General features: G+C 51.0%; 1 protein-coding gene across 2 annotated transcripts in view; it reads left to right on the top strand.

Annotated features, from left to right (window-relative positions):
• PLXDC1 (plexin domain containing 1) overlaps window positions 1-19,124 on the top strand; it is a 63,480-nt gene that overhangs the window by 29,914 nt on the left and 14,442 nt on the right. For both annotated transcript variants that reach the window (XM_055407735.2, XM_055407734.2), the window contains 4 exons: window positions 618-736; window positions 1,730-1,829; window positions 11,490-11,585; window positions 16,410-16,491. In XM_055407735.2, the coding sequence (XP_055263710.2) occupies window positions 618-736; window positions 1,730-1,829; window positions 11,490-11,585; window positions 16,410-16,491 (397 nt within the window). The remainder of the gene's footprint in view (window positions 1-617; window positions 737-1,729; window positions 1,830-11,489; window positions 11,586-16,409; window positions 16,492-19,124) is intronic.

The raw sequence follows: 19,124 nt of genomic DNA, 5'->3' as shown, positions 1-19,124 counted from the left end.
TCAGAGTTGAATTCATCCAGATCCAGAGATTCCTTGGTCTAGCCCCTTTAGAGGCGCCCAAGGCCCAGAGAGGGCAAGGGACTTGCCCACAGTCACACAGTATGGCAGCTACCCTACCTTTGTGTTCATTTTCCTCACCTGGGGACAAAATGCCTGCTACCGGATGAGAAAATTAAATGAAAACAATTGGCTCTCGGTAGAGGTGAAATAAATATTAGAGACCTTGATTGTTTCTTACTCTCACCAGGTTGTCCCTTGAGCACCTACCTTCCGCCCCAGGAGAACAGAAGTTTCTACTCTTTCTCCTCCTTTTCATCTCAGGGGGTCAGGATAGGCAAGAAGGACAGGGCAGTGCTTGGGGTTGGAGATGATACAGGTACAATCACAGTACCTGGTTGGGGGCGGGGAGGTGAAGCAGGGTCTCCTGGCTCCTCTCCAGCTTGGGAGCCAGACTGTTTGTGGGCTGCCCAGCTCCTGCCTCCTGTCAAATTTGCAAACTGCCCCCATCATCGCTAAGGACACCAGCTGGTGTCCCATCCACATGGGCCACCATTTCTGCAGGGCCCGGCTGCCCCCACGACCTCCCTGACCAGCCAAATCTCTGCTCTCCTCACCAGGGACGGTCTTTGTTGTTCAGTGGGACCACGTCTACCTCCAGGGTCGGGAGGACAGGGGCAGCTTCACCTTCCAGGCGGCTCTGCACCAAGACGGCCGCATTGTCTTCAGCTACAAAGAGGTGAGTGGGCCGTTCTTTCATTCAACAAATATGTCGAGACCGTGTAGGGCGCCAGACTTAGGGTGTGGTGCTAGAGATACAGAAGTTCACAGGATGGCTGCCGGCTTATCTTTATGGAGCTGAGAATCTGGTTGAGGGGATAGATAGTAACTGTGGGGGCAAGTGCTCTTAAATAGTGATGCCAGGAAAGCCTTTCACAGGGCTCTTTACCTGAACAGGAGCCTGGGAGGCTTTCCCGAGGAAAAGAGTTGAAATCTTCAGAACGTGTAGGAGTTAAGGAAGCAAAGAGGAAGGTGAAGTGTGTTCTGGGAGGGAGCAAAGCATATGCAAAGGCTCTGTGGCAGGACTGAGCCTGGCTGGTATAAAGCCCTAAAAGAAGGCGGCCTAGGGATTTCCCTGGCAGTCCAGTGGTTAAGTGCAGGTGGTGTGGGTTCCATCTCTGGTTGGGGAGCTAAGATCCTACATGCCTCCCAGCTGAAAAAGCAAAGCAGAAACAATATTGTAACAGATTCAATAAAGACCTTAAAAATGGTCCACATTAAAAAAAAAATCTTGAAAAACACCACTCTGGCTTCAAAATGGAAAGCGAGGGCTGGGACTCAGAGGGAATGCTGGGAGATGATGCAGGAGAACAGGCCAGCTTGGGATAGGGTGGGGGTGATGGAGAGAACTGGATAGATTTGAGAGCCGGTTAAGGCTAGTTAACAGGATTGGAGATGTGTTTGACAGAGGAGGAGGGAAATGAAAGGAAGCTGGGAGAGGCTGAGGGTGACTCCTCCATGGAGGTGCCATTCACAAAGAGAAAGAAAAGAAAAAGGAAATGTGTTTGGAGATGATGTGGGGAAGACTTGGAATTTGGATGGGCCCTTTGAGTGTGAGATGTCTGAGCCCTCCAGGAGCCAATGCCCACAGGGCAGATGGGTCTGAGCTCCAAGGAGAGCTGGTCCGAGAGTGTTTGGGGGGTAGACGGAGCCTCTTCTTCCCCCCATGCAGATCCCTATACCCGTCCTGGAAATCAGCTCGTCCCAGCACCCTGTCAAAGCAGGCCTGTCAGATGCCTTCATGATTCTCAATCCATCCCCAGATGTACCAGGTGAGACCCCAGGGACTGACAGAGATCCCTGGACAGGGCTGGACTCAGCTCAGATTGAGCCAGACTGGGTAGGGGAGAGGGCAGTGGCAGGAAGTGGTTGGGGGTGTGGGGAGAGTTAAGTGGGAACTGAGGGAAGAAAAGGGGCAGAGTGAGTTCCAACTTCTCTTCATTTGAGCTGAGGAACCATTTTTCAATAAAATCTCCAGTGGGAGGCACTGCTCTGGTGGTGGAAGGGGGTGGGGAGCCAGGGCCCTTCCACTCAGCACACCCTCCACTTAGAAAAATCTCCAAAGACACCAAATTAAGGTTTATTAGTCCTCCCAGAACACAACCATAATTGCCTCCCAAACCCAGATGATAGAAGGAGCATCACAGGGGGCTTCAGAAGACAAGAAAGTTAGATGTCTCTCCTGTCCCTGATCGCCGTCCCCCAGTTCCCCTTCCTGGAAGCAACCAGGGCCACCAGGGTATTTCTAGAGCTACAAGCCTTCAGGTAAGTATACATAAGTATATTTAACATAAACAATGGCGTAAGATGTCGTCTGTTCTGCTCCTGAATAAAGTGTATCCTGCCCATCTTTCTGGATCACTCTTTTTAATAACTGTATACCCCTTGCATGGATGTACCTTAATTGAACCGGTCCCCTGGGCCCAGACTTTTCAGTTGCTTTAATCTCTCATTACAACAAATAGTACTGCAGTGAATATTCTTGCAAATATGTACTTTTATGCTCTTGTGTGAGTATTTCCATAAGATTAATTCCCATCACTTCACTTCTCCCTCCATTGTCCCTTCTCCCACCCCCAAACTCCCAGCACTCTAGTGAGTGGCTCAGTCCCTGCTCTGCTGCGCCAGTCAGCTACTCTAACAGGTTGGTTAAAACCCATACTGAGCTAGTTACTGAAGAGTTTCAGTATCACCCTGATTGTATTAGTTAGCTACTGCTGCATAATGTGCCAAAACTTAGAGGCTTAAAACATTATCTCAGGGTTTCTGTGGATCAGGGAACAAAGCATGACTTAACTGGTCCTCTGGTTTGGACTCTTTCATAGGCTGCTCTCAAGGTGGTTGCCAGGGTTGCCTCCGTGACTGTTGGAGGGACATCTTAGCTTTCATGTGGTTGTGACAAGATTCAGTTCCCCCTTGAGCTCTGGCTGCGTGAACCTCCCCATAGGACAGTTCATAATGTGGCAGCTGGCTTCCATCAGAGCAGGCAAGGAAGACAGCAGTAGAGGGTGAGCAAGAGGGAAGCCAGAGGCTTCTCGTAACCTCATCACTTTTGCCACTTTCTGCTGGTTGGAAGGAAGTTCCTAGGTCCAGCCCACGCTCAAGATGGGATTAAACAGGGTGTGAATCCCAGGAGGTGGGGAATCACTGGGGTCGTTTAGGGGCACACTGATTACAGCCCCGTCCCTAGATGCTGAGCTTATCTTATTGGATTATCCTGCAGCACTGTGAATGAAACTTGTGCATTTGTCTCTTTCTAAATGAAGACAAGGAGGCTCAGAGAGGTGGCGTGACTTGCTTTTACACAGCCCTGAGTGTTAGAAATGAAACCCAAATCTTCTGTATTTTAAACCCTAGTGTCCACCATTGAGGCTTTCTAAATCCGACCAACTCCCACTCCATCCAGAGCGGAGAACCCTTCCCTCCTCAGTTCCCCAAACCCCCACAGCACTGTGTGCGCACACCCAGGCTGCTTTACAGGAAGGACTGTTCTTGGTATCCATGCTTCCCTGCCCCTCACCACTGCCCTGTGTTACGCACCTTGGGGGTGGGGTCTGCGCCTCCCTCGCAGGCCCTGTGCCCAGTGGCGGAGTCTCAGGAAATGTGTGTTGGATCCAGCTGTAGAATAAGGGTGAGTTAGAGGAAGTCAGATCCCCCGAGAGTGTCTGCCTCTGAGGCTCCTCTGTGGTTCTAGAATGAAAGGCTGTTTTAGAGCAAACCAGGGAGATGTGGGGAGGTGTGGTAATGAGGGGTGAGGGAGGAAGCAGAACCCACCTGAAATAACAGGAGGGCGCTGCGCCTGTTCTGTAAGACCTGGAGGAGATACAAGGGCTGTTGTGGGAGCGGCTAGATCAGGTGACTCCAGCTGTGGTTCATGAGACACTAAGTCTACCAGCCAAGGGAAACCCACGTCTGACCCTGGACACTGCCCAGCAGCTCCTGGCCTCCAGGCTCCCTGCCCCCTGTCCCTTGTCCCCCTACTCCTTGTTGTCACTGCCAGACAGAGCTGATCTTGTCACTCTCTGACTCCTTATGGCCCAAAGCATTAATTCAGAGTTCTTAGTGTGGCACTTGGGGCATAGCCTACTGTTTTATTTTTCTTTCAGTGTTATTGAGTCGTGTCCGACTCTTTGCGACCCCATGGACTGGAGCCCTCCAGGCTCCTCTGTCCATGGGGATTTTCCAGGCAAGAATATTGGAGTGGGTTGCCATCCCCTCCTCTAGGGGATCTTCCCAACCGAGGGATTGAACCCAGGTCTCCCGCATTGCGGGTGGAGTCTTTACTGTCTGAGCCACCAGGGAAGCCATATAGCACTGTGTAACTTTCAGGTGTTATAGCATAAGGATTTGGAGAAGGCAATGGCACCCTACTCTAGTACTCTTGCCTGGAAAATCCCATGGGTGGAGGAGCCTGGTAGGCTGCAGTCCATGGGGTCGCTAAGAATCGGACACGACTGAGCGACTTCACTTTCACTTTTCACTTTCATGCATTGGAGAAGGAAATGGCAACCCACTCCAGTGTTCTTGCCTGGAGAATCCCAGGGACGGGGGGAGCCTCGTGGACTTCCATCTATGGGGTTGCACAGATTCGGACACGACTGAAGCGACTTAGCAGCAGCAGCAGCATAAGGATCTGACTTACATACATCATGAAATGATTACAATAAGTTTAGTCAACATCTCCCATCTCATGAAGATGCAAAATTAAAGAAAAAAAATAGATTTTTTTTCCTAGTGATGAAAACTTAGGATTTATTTTCTTCATAACTTTCATAGATAACATACAACAGTGTTAATTATATTTCTCACATGTATTATGGGCACAGGCCTACCTTGACAGGCTGGTCTCTGAACCCTCCTGTCACCCACCACTCTGTCCAGTCAGCACTGGTCTGCATGTCCTGTGTTCCCCAAACATGCCAAGGGGGAATCTGCATCTTTCTGATGCAGTTCCTCATGTAAAATGCCACCCCTACCCTAGTCCTTTTACCACTTAGCAAAATTCTACTTATCCATTGGTCCACCTTCCTCCATGCAGCAGAATTCATGTTCCTCCTCCATCCTCTGGGTACTTTGTTGCTGCTGCTGCTGCTAAATCGCTTCAGTCATGTCTGACTCTGTGCGACCCCATAGATGGCAGCCCACCAGGCTCCCCCGTCCCTGGGATTCTCCAGGCAAGAACACTGGAGTGGGCCGCCATTTCCTTCTCCAATGCATGAAAGTGAAAAGTGAAAGTGAAGTTGCTCAGTCGTGTCCGACTCTTTGCGACCCCATGGACTGCAGCCTACCAGGCTCCTCCATCTATGGGATTTTCCAGGCAGGAGTACTGGGGTTAAGAGCTTTAATATAGAACTCATGATACCACCCTGCCTCATTCATCTTCTCCCCAGCTAGCTGTGAGCTCCTTGGGGCTCCAGCACTTAGCCCAGTGCCTGCAGCAGGGCAGGTGCTCAAAAAGTGAGCCCCAGAATGGGTGCTGAAGAGACTGGGTAAGGTAGAGACCGTGTGCTCCGCCCTCTGGTGACCCTAAGTGAGAACAGAACCTGACATCTGAGTTTAGGGGTGAGTGCTCTGATAACTTCATCTCTTTCTGTCGGAGATTTTTCAGCTTGGGGATAAGGCGTGGACTTGAAAGGAACACTGAGTTGTGGGTGAAGTATGTCACGTGTATGCATTTTTCTAGGGCACTACCCATGGCCTTCATTGGATTTTAAAATAGGCTACAACTCCTGCTTTTCAGAGTGATGGCTTTTTTGTGGCTGAGAGATCAGATTCCTCTGGGTCTGATAGTCAAATTCATTTGAATTTGGTTGAGATGCAAATATTGGGTTAGCCAAGAAGTTCGTTTGGGTTTTTCCATAAGATATTATGGAAAATGAACTTTTTGGCCAACCCAATAACAATATATTTCAAAAAACCATGATAGAAGTTCAGGGAGAGGCCTTTGGTCCACAGACAATGTCACTGTGATAGTCAGTGTGGATATTCCTGTTGTCCCAACCCACATGTCCTATAGAATAGGTGATGGCCCTGCCCTGGCACCCAGGCTTGCCTCCTCCCTGCCTGGGGTGCTGTGAGGAGTGGCATTTACTCCCCACTATTCAAGAATCTCCCAGCCACTGAACCATGTCTGGGGCACTCTCTCCTTCCCCCAGGGTCCCAACACTTTCCTCCCACCCCTGTCTGAAGGTGAATTCTGCAGTCTCATTCCTGGGCTTGAGGGAGGAAAACAGGCAGAGTTTCTCTTACCATCATCTCCTTCCAGAAACCACTCTGCAGGCTTTGGAGCAGAGAGTGCAGAGTGTGCTTTGTTGCAAAGAAAAGATTCAGATTAGTAGCGTCTGTTTGCAGAAGCAGGCAAAACATACAGAGTAGTTGATACACTCTTTATTTGATTAGAGGGGGACCCAGAAGTCAATATAATTTCCTCTATTCATTTAAGAAACCCTATCTTTCACAGACAGTATAAAAGCAACTTTAGGGTCTCCAATATCAAAACTGACAGATTCTGAATTATTGGAATTGATTAATGAGGATTTCCTTATTAAAAGCTCCAAGTGGCAACCTGCCGCTTGGCTGGCCCCAGAATAGCCTCAGATGGCCCAAGCACTGGAACCTTCTCCTGTTCCAGAACCTTCCTTTCATTTCAAAGGCAAACTTGAGAAATGTGGCAGAGGCCCGTGCTGTACCTTGGTGCTGGGTGGGGAAGAGGCAGCCCCGGAACTGGCAGCAGAGGAGTGAGAAGGACCAGCCATGTAAGGGCACGGGAAGGGTATCGTCACCGTGTCTGGCCCATTCTGTCGTCTCCCTGCTCCTGATAAAGGATCCTCCTTGGTCCTCTTTATTGTAGCTTTTTATCCATCCTGGTGCCCTCCCCCAATCCCACCCCCATGGCCCTGATTTTTACTTTTATTTTCTGGTTTTCCTTCTATTCTGCTCCCTGAGCATTGCCTTTTCTTGTCTCCTCTCCTCCCTCATTCCCTTTTCTACTTTGCATCTGTGCTGAGGGGCCTCCCCTGCTGGGCTGCAAGCTTCTAGGGGTATAGGATTCTCACTGTATTTATCTCTGGGGTCCCCTGCTGGGGCTCGAGTCATGATTATTAAATGAATAGCTTACTGAGCAGAGGAAGATGTGAATGAGTAAATGAAAAGTTCCTCCTGATCCACCATCCTCAGTTGTTTTGTACGGTAGCCGCCATCTCGGAGGGAAGTTTGTGGCTGGATCTGTCAGTCTGATTTCTTCTGACCAAACCCACCCTCTCCCACTGGTGTCTGGTGTGGAAACAAAACGGGGACATGCCAAGCTCTCCTTTGAGCCACAGACATCTCTTGATTGCATGGCAGGGCTCTCTGGGGCTGGATCTTAGTATTTCTGAATGTTTGATGAGTGGAAGCAGAGATAACACAGAACGTCTCAAACTGCCAGGAATGTGGCTCTGGGGCGGCCACCATCTCGGTTCCGGGAGGGATCTGTTGGTCATGAAGACGGACGTCATCATCTTTGGGCGAGCCCCAGATGTTGGCAAGATAATCCAAATGCAAGTAACACAAACTGGGATACTAAGGGTTCTGCTTATTGGGAAATAAAAGTCTTACCAAATCAGACAGTTAAACAAGTACAAGTTGGCCACTGAAGTGAGCAAATATTTTTAGTCAGAGATATGTTTCCGTCCACCCACCCTCCTCCGCCTTCTTACCACACACATCTCCGCTTCGCTGCTGGTGGGGCTGTGCTGGGTTTTGGAGGATATATCCCATTATCTCTGGCTGCACCCTCGCTTGAGGCACATCCCCACTCCCCAGCTGGCTGGTCGGAGACCCATCCCTAGATTCTGGGGTAGGGTTTACTGGGAGCCCCGCCTTCCCCAGCTGCTGCTTGCTCCTCTCTATCCCTAAAATCGACTCTTCACAAGTTCATGCATCTCTCTTCGTGCCTCAACACTGACCCCTTTGTCCTCCTATTTCACCCTCCTTCTAACCAAGGTTTGATTCCTGGGTCAGGAAGATCCGCTGGAGAAGGGATAGGCTACCCACTCCAGTATACTTGGGCTTCCCTTGTGTCTCAGCTGGTAAAGAATCCCCCTGCAGTGTGGGAGACCTGGGTTCAATCCCTGGGTTGGAACGATCCCCTGGAGAAGGGAAAGGCTACCCACTCCAGTATTCTGGCCTGGAGAATTCTATGGACTCTGTAGTTCATGAGGTCACAAAGAGTTGACTGAGCGACTTGCACTTTCACTTTCCTAACTGAGAGCCAGCTCTCCCCTACAGCGCTGTAGGTAGAGACACCCTGGAAGCCAATTCTCCTCCTGTTTTAAGCTCTAGCTTAGGAAAGGTCTGACTTTCTGGGGCCCGTTGGGGGCGGCCCTTTTGAGAAAGGCCTGTGGTGGGCTGGGGAGGAAAGGCATTCTTCCTTTGTGCTGCGGGCTGAAGTTATGATAAATTGCTCGGGTTTTCCTATTTATAAGCCATTCATTCATTCACAGTTCTTTCTCAAGACCCTGTTGTGTGCCAGGCCTGGGGCAATGGGCTGGGGGACAGAGACGTATAACTTGCAGGCTCTGCCCTTGGGGAGCTTACAGTCTCAGGGGGTGGGTGGCCAGCAGAGTAAATGTTTGTGAAGCAGGTGACACTGGATGGGGCACAGGGGGCTGTGGAGCTCAGAGGAGGGGCCACTAACTGCATCCCAGCTTGGGGGATGTCTTCAAGGAGGACCTGTCGTTTGAGTTGAGCCTTGACAGAAGAGGCAGATTAAGGAATAAATGTTTACACAGAGTCTAGACTCCAGGGCCTCAGGCATCTTGGAAGACCTGGTTTCACATTTACGTTTATCCTATTCCATTTTGGTGTTGAAGGGGGTGATTTTTTAGTAGAATTGGCCCCTGGGGGTGGTAGGTGGGATGGAGCTGCAAAAGCCTGCCTGGAAGTTCCCCATCCTCCACCTGAGGTCTCATATGGTCCAGGCTCAAAGTCCAGGCCACCTTTGCAGAGAAGTTGGTGTCACATACAGAGGGCCCTACCGCACCTGTGGGCTGTTGGGTGAATTGAAAATTGGAGCCTCTTCTGAGCAGATAATCTGTCACCTTAATCTCTTTCAGACCCACCCCTGCTTGGCAAAGGGCCTTTCTTATATCAAAAAAATCTCGTGTGTGTGTGTATGTGCAGACTCTCACACACATGTGACTGCGTGTGTGTGTGTGTGCAGGCATGCACATGTGCACGCGTGAGTGGGTGGTACTCACATTTCAAGAGCAGACCTTTGAGGTGGGGCTGCAGATTCCTCTTTAGTTCCAGGGAAGCTTTGTGGCCACCGGCGCCAGAGCAATTTCCTTTGTGTTGCACAGAATGTCTCAAGGACATTCTGTGGTTGCAGACGTTTCAGGGACAGAGGTGTCCTTAGGCTCTGCCGCAGAGAAGAGAGCACAGTGGAAAGAGAGCATGCTTTGGAGTCATCACCTGGGGTTGAATCCTGGCTTAAGCAGGAGGTGTTAGTTGCTCAGTCGTGCCTGACTCTTTGTGACCCGATGGACTGTGGCCCACCAGGCACCTCTGTCCGTGGAATTCTCCAGACATGGTTTGCCATTCCCTTCTCCAGGGGATCTTCCCAACCCAGGGATCGAACCCAGGGTCTCCTGCATTGCAAGTAGATTCTTTACCGTTTGAGCCAAGCTATAGATTGAGGATAAACAGACGATAGAAACATAACTGAAATGTTCTTTTGAGCAACGTATGCTGCCCTAGATACTTCATTCAGGTCGGGGTGCCCAGTGGTTGCACAGGACACCCTCCTTTTTATGGATGCCCCTACTGAGTTCACTCCAGTGTTCTTGCCTGGAGAATCCCAGGGACAGGGGAGCCTGGTGGGCTGCCGTCTATGGGGTCGCACAGAGTCAGACACAACTGAAGTGACTTAGCAGCAGCAGCAGCTACTGAGTTTTGCCACCTTAGGAAACTTTCCTCAAAATCACCTTCTGCTGGAAGGAAACTTATATCCTCACCTATTCTGGGCTTCTAGTGACAAAAAAAAACAGCTGAAACTAGTTCAGCTGAAAAGGGGTGCATTGGGAATACTGAAGTAGCCCAAAGAAACAAAGGAAGAGCCAACGCCTGGGAAGATAGGACCAGGGCAGGTCCAGGGACTCCGGGGACTGGGATGCCACCAGTACTTCATACTTCTTTCCACAAGGTGACTTCATCCTCTAGCTTTCCCCGTGAGACTGGAACTGTGGCCATTCATGGACACCAAGCTTGCATCTTCTCAGCATTATTACTCGAGAGCAAAAGGCTGCATGGTTACAATTAAAAAGTCCCAGGGAAGGTCTCTGATTGGTCCGACTTCATCAGATGCCCAATCCTGGACCAATCACTGTTGGCCAGGGAGGCAGTCATGAAAGAAGATACAGTACAGACCACATGTAGAAAGGGGCTGGGGGCAGTTCCTTCTGTTTCCAGAAGGAAGAAGGGGTGCTGGGTAGGCCAAATACTAAGTGGCCCTTTCCCCTCATGGGAAAACTCATTCATGAAACTCAGCTGCTTGCAGCCTGTGTTTTGGAGCTGAAGGAAACCAACTACAAGTCATGGTTCTTCGGTGGGCATGGGGGAAATATCAGAGCATCTTAGACTGCCATTTTAGGAAAAGTCTTCTTATCTCCAATTCCAGCTTTTTCCTTGCAAGGGTGTTGGGGCAGGTGTTAATGTTTTTCTGCTTCACAGACAAGAAACTGAGGCCCTAAGTGTATCCAAATTGTCAGGAGCAGAACTTGACTCAGAATTCAGGTCTTTTGACTCTGAGGTCCCCTAGGAAGTTTCTGCAGGGACTGAGGCAGGATGTCAACCTGGCTCTGGCCCTTGAACCATCGAGGAGGGGAGAGGATCTCCGAGGTCAGCCTGTCCATCTGCTGATATTTGCAGAGCAGTCACTGTGGGTCAGGTTCAGGACCAGATGATCACAGTTGAGTGGTCCCCACCCTCCAAACTGACCATCATGACCACATAATGCAAGGGAGGAGGGCCTGGGGCAAAGGGAGTAACAGGAGGGAGCTGGTCAAAGGAGGCTGCTCAGAGGAAGTGGCCCTGAGCTAGATCTGAAAGAGTGAGCTAGACAAGAAGAGAAAGGGTGGAAGAGTGTGATGGGTTAAGGGAACAGCAACTGTGAAGGCACAGAGGGTGGAATTCTGTGTTCTGGCCCCAGCAACAGCTGGGCCTCTGCATTGTCAATCTGCTTATGACATAGAGCTCGCTGCTCAAAGTCAACTCCCATCCTGCTGTCTCTCCACAGTTTCAACATTATCCTGGGATGATGGTTTTACTTCCTGCCTTCAGGGGCTGCATACTGACTCCTGGTTCCTCTCACTACAATCTCCTGCCTCCCTGTCAGGCTCCAGGTCCCAAAGCCTATGAAATGCTCCCGATGACAGGCTCTGTCTCTGTTTCAGAATCTCGGAGAAGGACCATCTTCGAATACCACCGTGTGGAGCTGGACCCCAGCAAGGTCACCAGCACATCTGCTGTGGAGTTCACCCCATTGCCAAGTAAGTAGGGCTTGTCCCCACTGGTGGAAGAGAGGCATTCCGTCATCCTGGCAAGAGCACTGAAGTCAGACTGAGTTCCATCCCAGGCTCACCAGGGTCCTCTGTCTAGATACGGTCACCTGACTTCTTTGGGACTCCATTTCTCATTTGTAACATGGGCCTCACACTGCCTTCTTCCCAGGGCTATGGTATGGGTGAGAACTGCACTAGGTAGAGCTGAGGATGCAAATGAAAGTTCAGATACTCACTGGCACATCCCAGGCCCAGGGCATGACTTGTGCTTGATACATGACAGCTGCTGGTATTAACGGGCTTCCCTGGTGGCTCAGAGGTAAAGAGTCAGCCTGCAGTGCAGGAGCTGCAGGAGACAGGATTGATCGCTGCATCTGGAAGATCCCCTGGAGGAGGGCATAGCAACTCATTCTAGTATTCTTCCCTGGAGGATCTCATGGACAGAGGAGCCTGGTGGGCTACAGTCCATTGGGTCGCAAGGGGTCGGATACGACTGAAGTGACTTAGCACACAGGCGCTGTTATTAACATGTAATTGTAACCCCGGAAAGAGATACCTCTGATAACTTGGACTGAGCTCGTAGAAAAGATAATGCAGGAACTGAACGGAACCATAAGTTTATCCTTTAGAGGAGGCGTGATGCTGGCATCCACAGGCAGAAGGCAGTGTCGGGATTTAGCCCTCCAGGATCCAGGGGGCTGGGTCCTGTCATTCTTCTGCACCTGGCTCACCTGCTGTTGAAGGCACGCCATGGTGGAGGCCCCCCCACCGCTGCTGTGGAGCCTGAAGGATCCAGTCAGGGCAGATGGGGAGAGTGAGGGAACGATAGTGCTCCTGTTCATATATTTATTTATGTAAACTGCACCAGGTCTTTTATGTGGCTCATGAGCTTCAGTAGTTATGGCACATGTGTTTAGTTGCAGCATGTGGGATCTAGTTCCCTGGCCAGGGATTGAACCCAGGTCCCCTGCATTGACAGCATGGAGTCTTAACCACTGGACCACCAGAGAAGTTGCCACCCGCCCCCCACCCCCATGCTTATATTTCTAAAGACAGTTTTAATTTCCTCTCCTGTTTCATGATACCTCCCAGCTTCCCTCTGGAGCCATGGCTTTCTCCCTGCCTTCTGGTTCTTGCCTCTCTTTCTCCTCTTCCTTTTCCTTGGAGGTTCTGGGAGCAGGGGGTGAAGAAAGAAGAGGAGGAGGAAGGGTCTTCTCAAATGCTAGGCCATGTCCCAGCAGGTGTCCTCCCCTGATGCCTAGGGACAGGGCTGGGACCCCTGGGGGTCCCAGGCTCACCCCCATCCCAGTCGCCCTCCCTCTGGGCAGAGCTTTCTCTAGGACTGGTGAGAGCAAACCTCGAGTCCCAGGAATGACTAAACTACATTTGGGAGCAAGGACATCCAAGGGCAGGGCTAACCACCCAGGCAGAAGAAGTGAAACATCCTGGGAATGTGGTTTCTGGGACACGTCTGTACATTTAAGCCTCTCCCCACCCCGCCGGTGAATTTTGTGAGCATTTAATAGCACACAGGACATCTGAAATGCAGATGAAAGTAAAGGTCAGTGTGTTTTTTATTAATGTCTCATGAGGCTCCTAGGGATTTTTCTCAGTTTGACTGGAGCCATTTAAGGGGCCTCCAGGGTCACTGGAAACGACCAGGTCCCAGGTTCCCGTGTCCAGGAGGGAACTGCTACCAAAAATGTGATTTAAATTCCTGGAAGCTGGTTTGCCTTGTTCTCAGAAAACTCTGCACCCCACAGCCCCAGGTTTTCTCCCTTACTTTTGGGGGTTGGGGGACTTAGCCAAAATTCTTCCAGAGATGTGGCTCTTCAACCCATCATACGCCGTGGCCGGTCCTTCTTCTAGAAGAGACTCCTGAAAAGGTGGCCTGGTGTGAAGGTGGAAGCTGGGGAAGGGGGTCTCCCAGGGGGACCTCAAGGCTAGAGCTCAGGTTCTTGGCTTAGACAGACCTTGTTTCAAACCCAGATTTGCCTCTCTTAGCTCTGTGACTCTCTCCAAGCCTCAGGTTCCTCCTCTGTAAAATGGGGGTGAGAGCAACTGTATATTGATTCCATAAACTTTTGTTAACTGCCTACCACATGCTGGGCACTGCTGTGGACCCTCGGGGTGCGACAGAGAAGAAAATAGCCAGAGCACTGTCATTCTGGGGCCAGGCCAGTCCCTGCTTATTCTCTGTCTACCGTGTTCCCTCCACCCTTCCAGAGCCTGCAAAGCCCTGGTAGACAAAAGCATACAGTGCCCCCTGCAGCCAGTCCCTCCCACAAGGCAACTAAAGGTGACCACGCTGTGCCCGAAGCAGCTTTTCTCCCCCTCACTGAGGGCTGGTTCCCAGATGCTGCCTTGCTGGGGGTCCACAGAATGCAAACTGGTTCCCTAATTAATGGATTGTGGTTCTGCTGCTGCTGCTGCTGCTAGTCCAGGCCCATGAAAACCCACAGAGTGAAGAAATGCCTATTGAATAAGTGGTCATTTTCTGTGGTTAGCGGTCCCTTCTTGCTGTTATCAACGTGTTCTGTTCAGCTGCTCTTTCAGATGAGTCCTCAGACTGCATACAGTTATTCCGGGTTAGTGCCTATCTGTCCTTATAGTAAAAGGCATGGATTTTGTGGCAGCTGCTTGCCACTCCGAGGTCATTTAAGTGGGCAGCATTTGAGCAAGTGAAGGACTCTTAAAATCCAGCTCCCATTCTTCCTGCTCCCCTGGCCCTCTCTGCTTTTCTGGCTGGCTGATGACAGAAAGGGTCCACATACCCTCCAGCAGCCACTTCCACTAACTTCCCTGCTTTCCACCCCTGCCTTGCCCAGCAAGGCCCCAGCTGCCATTCCTCCCCATTCCTACCACCTTCACCTCTCCACCCAGCAGAGTGCTGCCTGCTGTTGGGAGCACCCTGGAACCTACTCCTGGGCCTCTGCACAGAGGGGTCCCTCTGCTTGGACTTCTCCCCCAGGAGAGTTGCCTGCTGGCTTCCCTTCTCTGCATCTCCTCAGAGGCCTTCCCCAGCCTCCCTGAGGAAAGCACATCCCCCACTTGTTCTGCTCCACTTTTCTCCTAGCCCTTCTCACCACTGCAAGCCCCAATGTAATGTGTTAGTTGCTCAGTCATGTCCGACTCTTGCAACCCCATGGACTATACCCCGCCAGGCTCCTCTGTCCATGGACTTCTCCAGGCAAGCATACTGGAGTGTGTTGCCATTCCCTTCTCCAGGGGATCCTCCCGACCCAGGAATCAAATCTGGGTCTCCTGTATTGCAGGCAGTTCCTTTACCATCTGAGCCACCAGGGAAGCCCAGACGGAGCCCTATATTGTCTGTATATTTGTTGACCATCTCCATTTGCTTGCAGGCTCCATGCAGGCAGTACTTCTGGCTCTTCCTGTTCACACTGCATCTCCAGGGACAGTACTGGGCCCTTGATAGATGCTCAATAAATATTTGTTGAAACGAGTGAAGGAGCACCGAGAGGAATGATGGACCAGAGTCGATAACAAGAGCCATTCACTGGCTGCCCGTGCGGCCAGCACTGTCCGAAACCCTCTGTGCTGGCCTGCCACACAGACAGCATCCTTATCCCGCTATTACAAATGCGGTACTGAGGCACCAAGAGGTCAGGTGACTTTCCAGGGAAGATTTAAGCCTGTTTGAGCAGAGGTCAGCACATTCCCTGGGAAGAGCTCACTTCCAAGAGGAGACAGAGAGGAAGGGAATGGAATCCCATACGCCTGGGTTACTCTTGAAAACTCAGAGCCCAGACTTCCCTGGGAGGAACTGGACAGGCCAGGAGTGGGTGTCTGATGGCAATTCTGCCACATGGAGTCATCAGGAGTGGGGAGCGCTAGCTGGTCAAAACATCTAAAATCCTTTCAAATGATAGAAGACAGCACAACTGCATTATAAACACTAAATTTGCTGAGAGACTAGATCTTAATTGTTCCCAGCACTGGAAGAATGATACTGATGTGGAGTGATGGAGGCGTTAGCGAAGGCTACCATGGTCATTGTACAGCAATATGAATGGATCAAATCAATGTGCTGCACACCTGAAACTTACATGTTGTATGTCAGATATATCTTGATTTTAAAAAATCCTTTTCAACCCTGTAAATTGTAGGCAACAGGTCAGAAGTCTAACTTCCCAGACTAGGTGTGATTCCTTGTACATCTTTATGACACCCTGTAATCTTCCTTTGTAAACCATATCGCAATGATAATTACGTAGTTATTTTTGTTTGATGATCTGCTTAGTGTCTGTCTTCCCATGTGACTGTAAGGCCCAGGAAGGCAGGTACCAGGCCTTACTGCTGAATGGCCAGCACCAGCTCAGGGCTTGATCTGCTAGTGACAAAAGGAAGAAAGGATGTGGGGAGGTGGAGACAGGGAGGGAGGGAGGAAGGGAGGGTAAAGAGGGAGCGTTGGAGAATCAAGGCTGGACTCAAATGTGCGTTAGTTGCTCATCGTCTCCAGCTCTTTGTGATCCCATCGACTGTAGCCCACCAGGCTCCTGTCCATGGGATTCTTCAGGCAAGAATGCTGGAGTGGGTTGCCATTTCCTTCTCCAAGAGATCTTCCCAACCCAGGGGTCGAACCTAGATCTCCCACGTTCCAGGCAGATTCTTTACCATCAGAGCCACCAGGGAAGGACTCAAGTGAGGGTAGCATTATAAACTTCTAGGGTCCCTGCTGATCAGAGCCTCCGGAGATCTATAAGGACCCAGCATGCAGGGAAGTCACACCTTTTGGAGGTCTGTGGAGGGACTAGTGCTGAGTGACTGCTGCCTTCTTCTTTTCCGCAGCCTGCCTACAGCATCGGAGCTGTGATGCCTGCATGTCCTCAGACCTGACCTTCAACTGCAGCTGGTGCCACGTCCTCCAGAGGTTTGTACCAAGCTCACCCTCTGGTTCCCACAGGCAGACTGTGAGGGGGTCAGAGGGTGGCACCGCCCTGCTCCCTGCCTCAGGTCTCATGGCCAACATGAAGGTAACTTTGGCCAGTGCTATTCTGATGCTTAGGACAAGAATATTATAGCATTGATGTCTCCCTGAGGCTTGTGACCCATCAAGGTGACTATTTCACCCTGCAGTGAGTCTAGACTTTGGAAGACCATTCAGAGATTCCAGCTACTGCAGCTCCCTCCTCACAGTCGGGAGGGTTGGTTCATCCTCTGGCAGGCCTTTTCCAAGAGTGATCCAAAGCTATGAGCATCCCAGAATTAGCTAGGGCTCGAGCTAAATGTGCAGATTCCTGGGGCCCACCCCTGGCCCCCCGCATCAGGGTCTTTAAGAAAGAAGCCAGGGAACCTGCATTTTACCTCATTGCCTCATCTGCAAGCAAGCGTGAGACCTGCCAGCTCAGGGGTGAGCCTAAGACCCACCGTCATTGGGCAAGAGCCCCATGATCCTGAAACCCCACCTCAAGACTGTTCTCAGGCTACAACAGGGTTCCCTGAAATCCAAGGGTGTGGACATTGCAGGCATCTGTGGAAAGCTGGGACAAGTTACAAAGCTGTATTTGTTTGGTTTTGGAAGCAGGGAAAATTCTGGATGAGATTCAGTTTCAGGGATAAGTTCTTAAATCCTACTCATCTTCTACTCCTTGTTCTGAAATCATTTCCTCGCAGATGTGACTCAAAATTTGATCCCTATTCTCCCGTCCAGGATAAATAAATGGTGGGGGAGGGGGGAATTGGGGGGGGGAAGGCTTTCTTGGGGGACTAGAGCTCCCATGAGATTGGGAAGACCTATGAACTCCAAGAACCTTGGAATCTTGAACACTGCAAATTACAGAGGCTCTGAGTTCCGTGCAGCTGTCCTGTAACTGTCAGTATTTCCTTTGCTCCTTTCCAATGTCCTGGTGCAGAAATAAAAGCCACTGCCTTTATAGGCGGCCTGCCTAGCCCACAAGACACAGCTCAGGGCCAGGAGGAGAAAGAGGCCCTCATCAGGCCTCCCAGCTGTTCTTCCCACCAGCTGTGCTCTTATTCACTCTCTTGCACCCTCGGTTTATTTTCCCTGTAAAATGGGCTGGGGTTATGTGATTCAGGGAGATGTGGGTGAGGAACATCCCTGTTATTTTAACTCCTCAAATACCAAACAGAATTTTTGCAAAGTGTTGAGAGGCCATCACAGGAAAGGTACAGAGCTTCAGAGAGAGGACACGGGGGCGACCCGAGACTGCGTCTTCCTGGCACGGAGACTTGCGGTGTGATCCATCTTGTGCACTTTCAAGTGTGAGAGCCCTGTGTGAATGTGAGGCGATAATCCAGATGACCTCAGATGGGCCCTGGAATGCTGCGGCCGCTGCCACCATGTGACTCAGCATCATCCAACAACAGCTGAGCCATGAGGACTGCAAAATGGGTCAGATGAAAGCAAAACCCTAGCTTGCTACACCCCCACTTAATTCATATGCCCATACCCAGAAAACCATGACAATTTAATGAGAGTTGATCAGGGGGAGGGCAGGGCCTTGGCTGTAGACATTGTCTTTGCTGGATTATGTCAACTAGAGGACAGAAAAGCTCCATCAGGAATCCTGTCCCCAGGTGTATGTGGGCCTGGGCTCACCCAAGCCAGGCCCATCCCTTCCTGACAGATCTCTGGAGTCTCAGCTGAGAGCTGACTCCAGATTCCTAAAAAGCCAGAGATCAGGGCTGCTGCAGGGCAATCGGCCATCATGGTCTCTCCCACCAACTGCTGCTTGAAACCACCTCATGGTTCTTGGCTTCGCCTCCACCTGCTTTGCCCTCTGCACCCTTGCAGAGCCTCCCGTCCCTGCGCGGGGGCCAGATCTGGCTCAGATGATTTCACTTATCATGCAGATATTTTCCTTTCATCTCACACTGTCCCCTAATGGCCCACCTTGGAGTCTACGGGTGATCCTGAGTTCAGGGTTTGGCTCGGAAAATGAGGGTCATAACGCTTGCCTCACAGTGTCATCGCAAAGGTCCTGTGAGATAGCGCAAGGGCAGCGTGTGACTGGGGCAATACCTGGCATTCAGGAGACGCTCAAACAATGGCCGTTTCTCATGCCTTTCTCCTTTGCGTCTGGGTTGGTTGGCCCCGGGCTTGGAATGGGGTGCTTTTAGACCGATATCCAAGGCTCAGCCCTTGAAAGAACCAGTTAATCTGGCCTAAAGGAAACCTCAGTTCCCAGCCCCCAATGGTGCCCCTAGGCTTCCACGCCTCAAAGGAGGGGGCATGGAGGACCCGAGAGAGGGGGCTGTGGACGGCTCCGCTTAGTGTCCCTGCTACAGGAGGAACAGCTCAGAAGCATCTTCAGAAGGAAGGACTGACAGAGCCTGGAAGCCTTGGCCTCGCCAGGTCTTAGACAGATGGGCAGGCAGTTGCCGGTGCAGAGTTCACCAGCCTTGCATGCTTTCTCAGCACTGGTGGCTGGTGATACTGGCTTCCCATGCAGAGGTCCCTGCACTTGAGTAGGACTTGGCGGATTCTCCTGGCACCAAAGAGTGAAGAACAGAACTTTGAGCATGACGCCGTGGAGAATATTC

Source organism: Moschus berezovskii, chromosome 20 (genome assembly GCF_049115385.1).
Source record: "Moschus berezovskii isolate FMDL1 chromosome 20, NW_MosBer_1.0, whole genome shotgun sequence".
In the NCBI taxonomy this organism is placed as follows: domain Eukaryota; kingdom Metazoa; phylum Chordata; class Mammalia; order Artiodactyla; family Moschidae; genus Moschus; species Moschus berezovskii.
The sequence above is the reverse complement of the archived record's forward strand: the minus strand, read 5'-3'. Positions and strand labels throughout refer to the sequence as shown.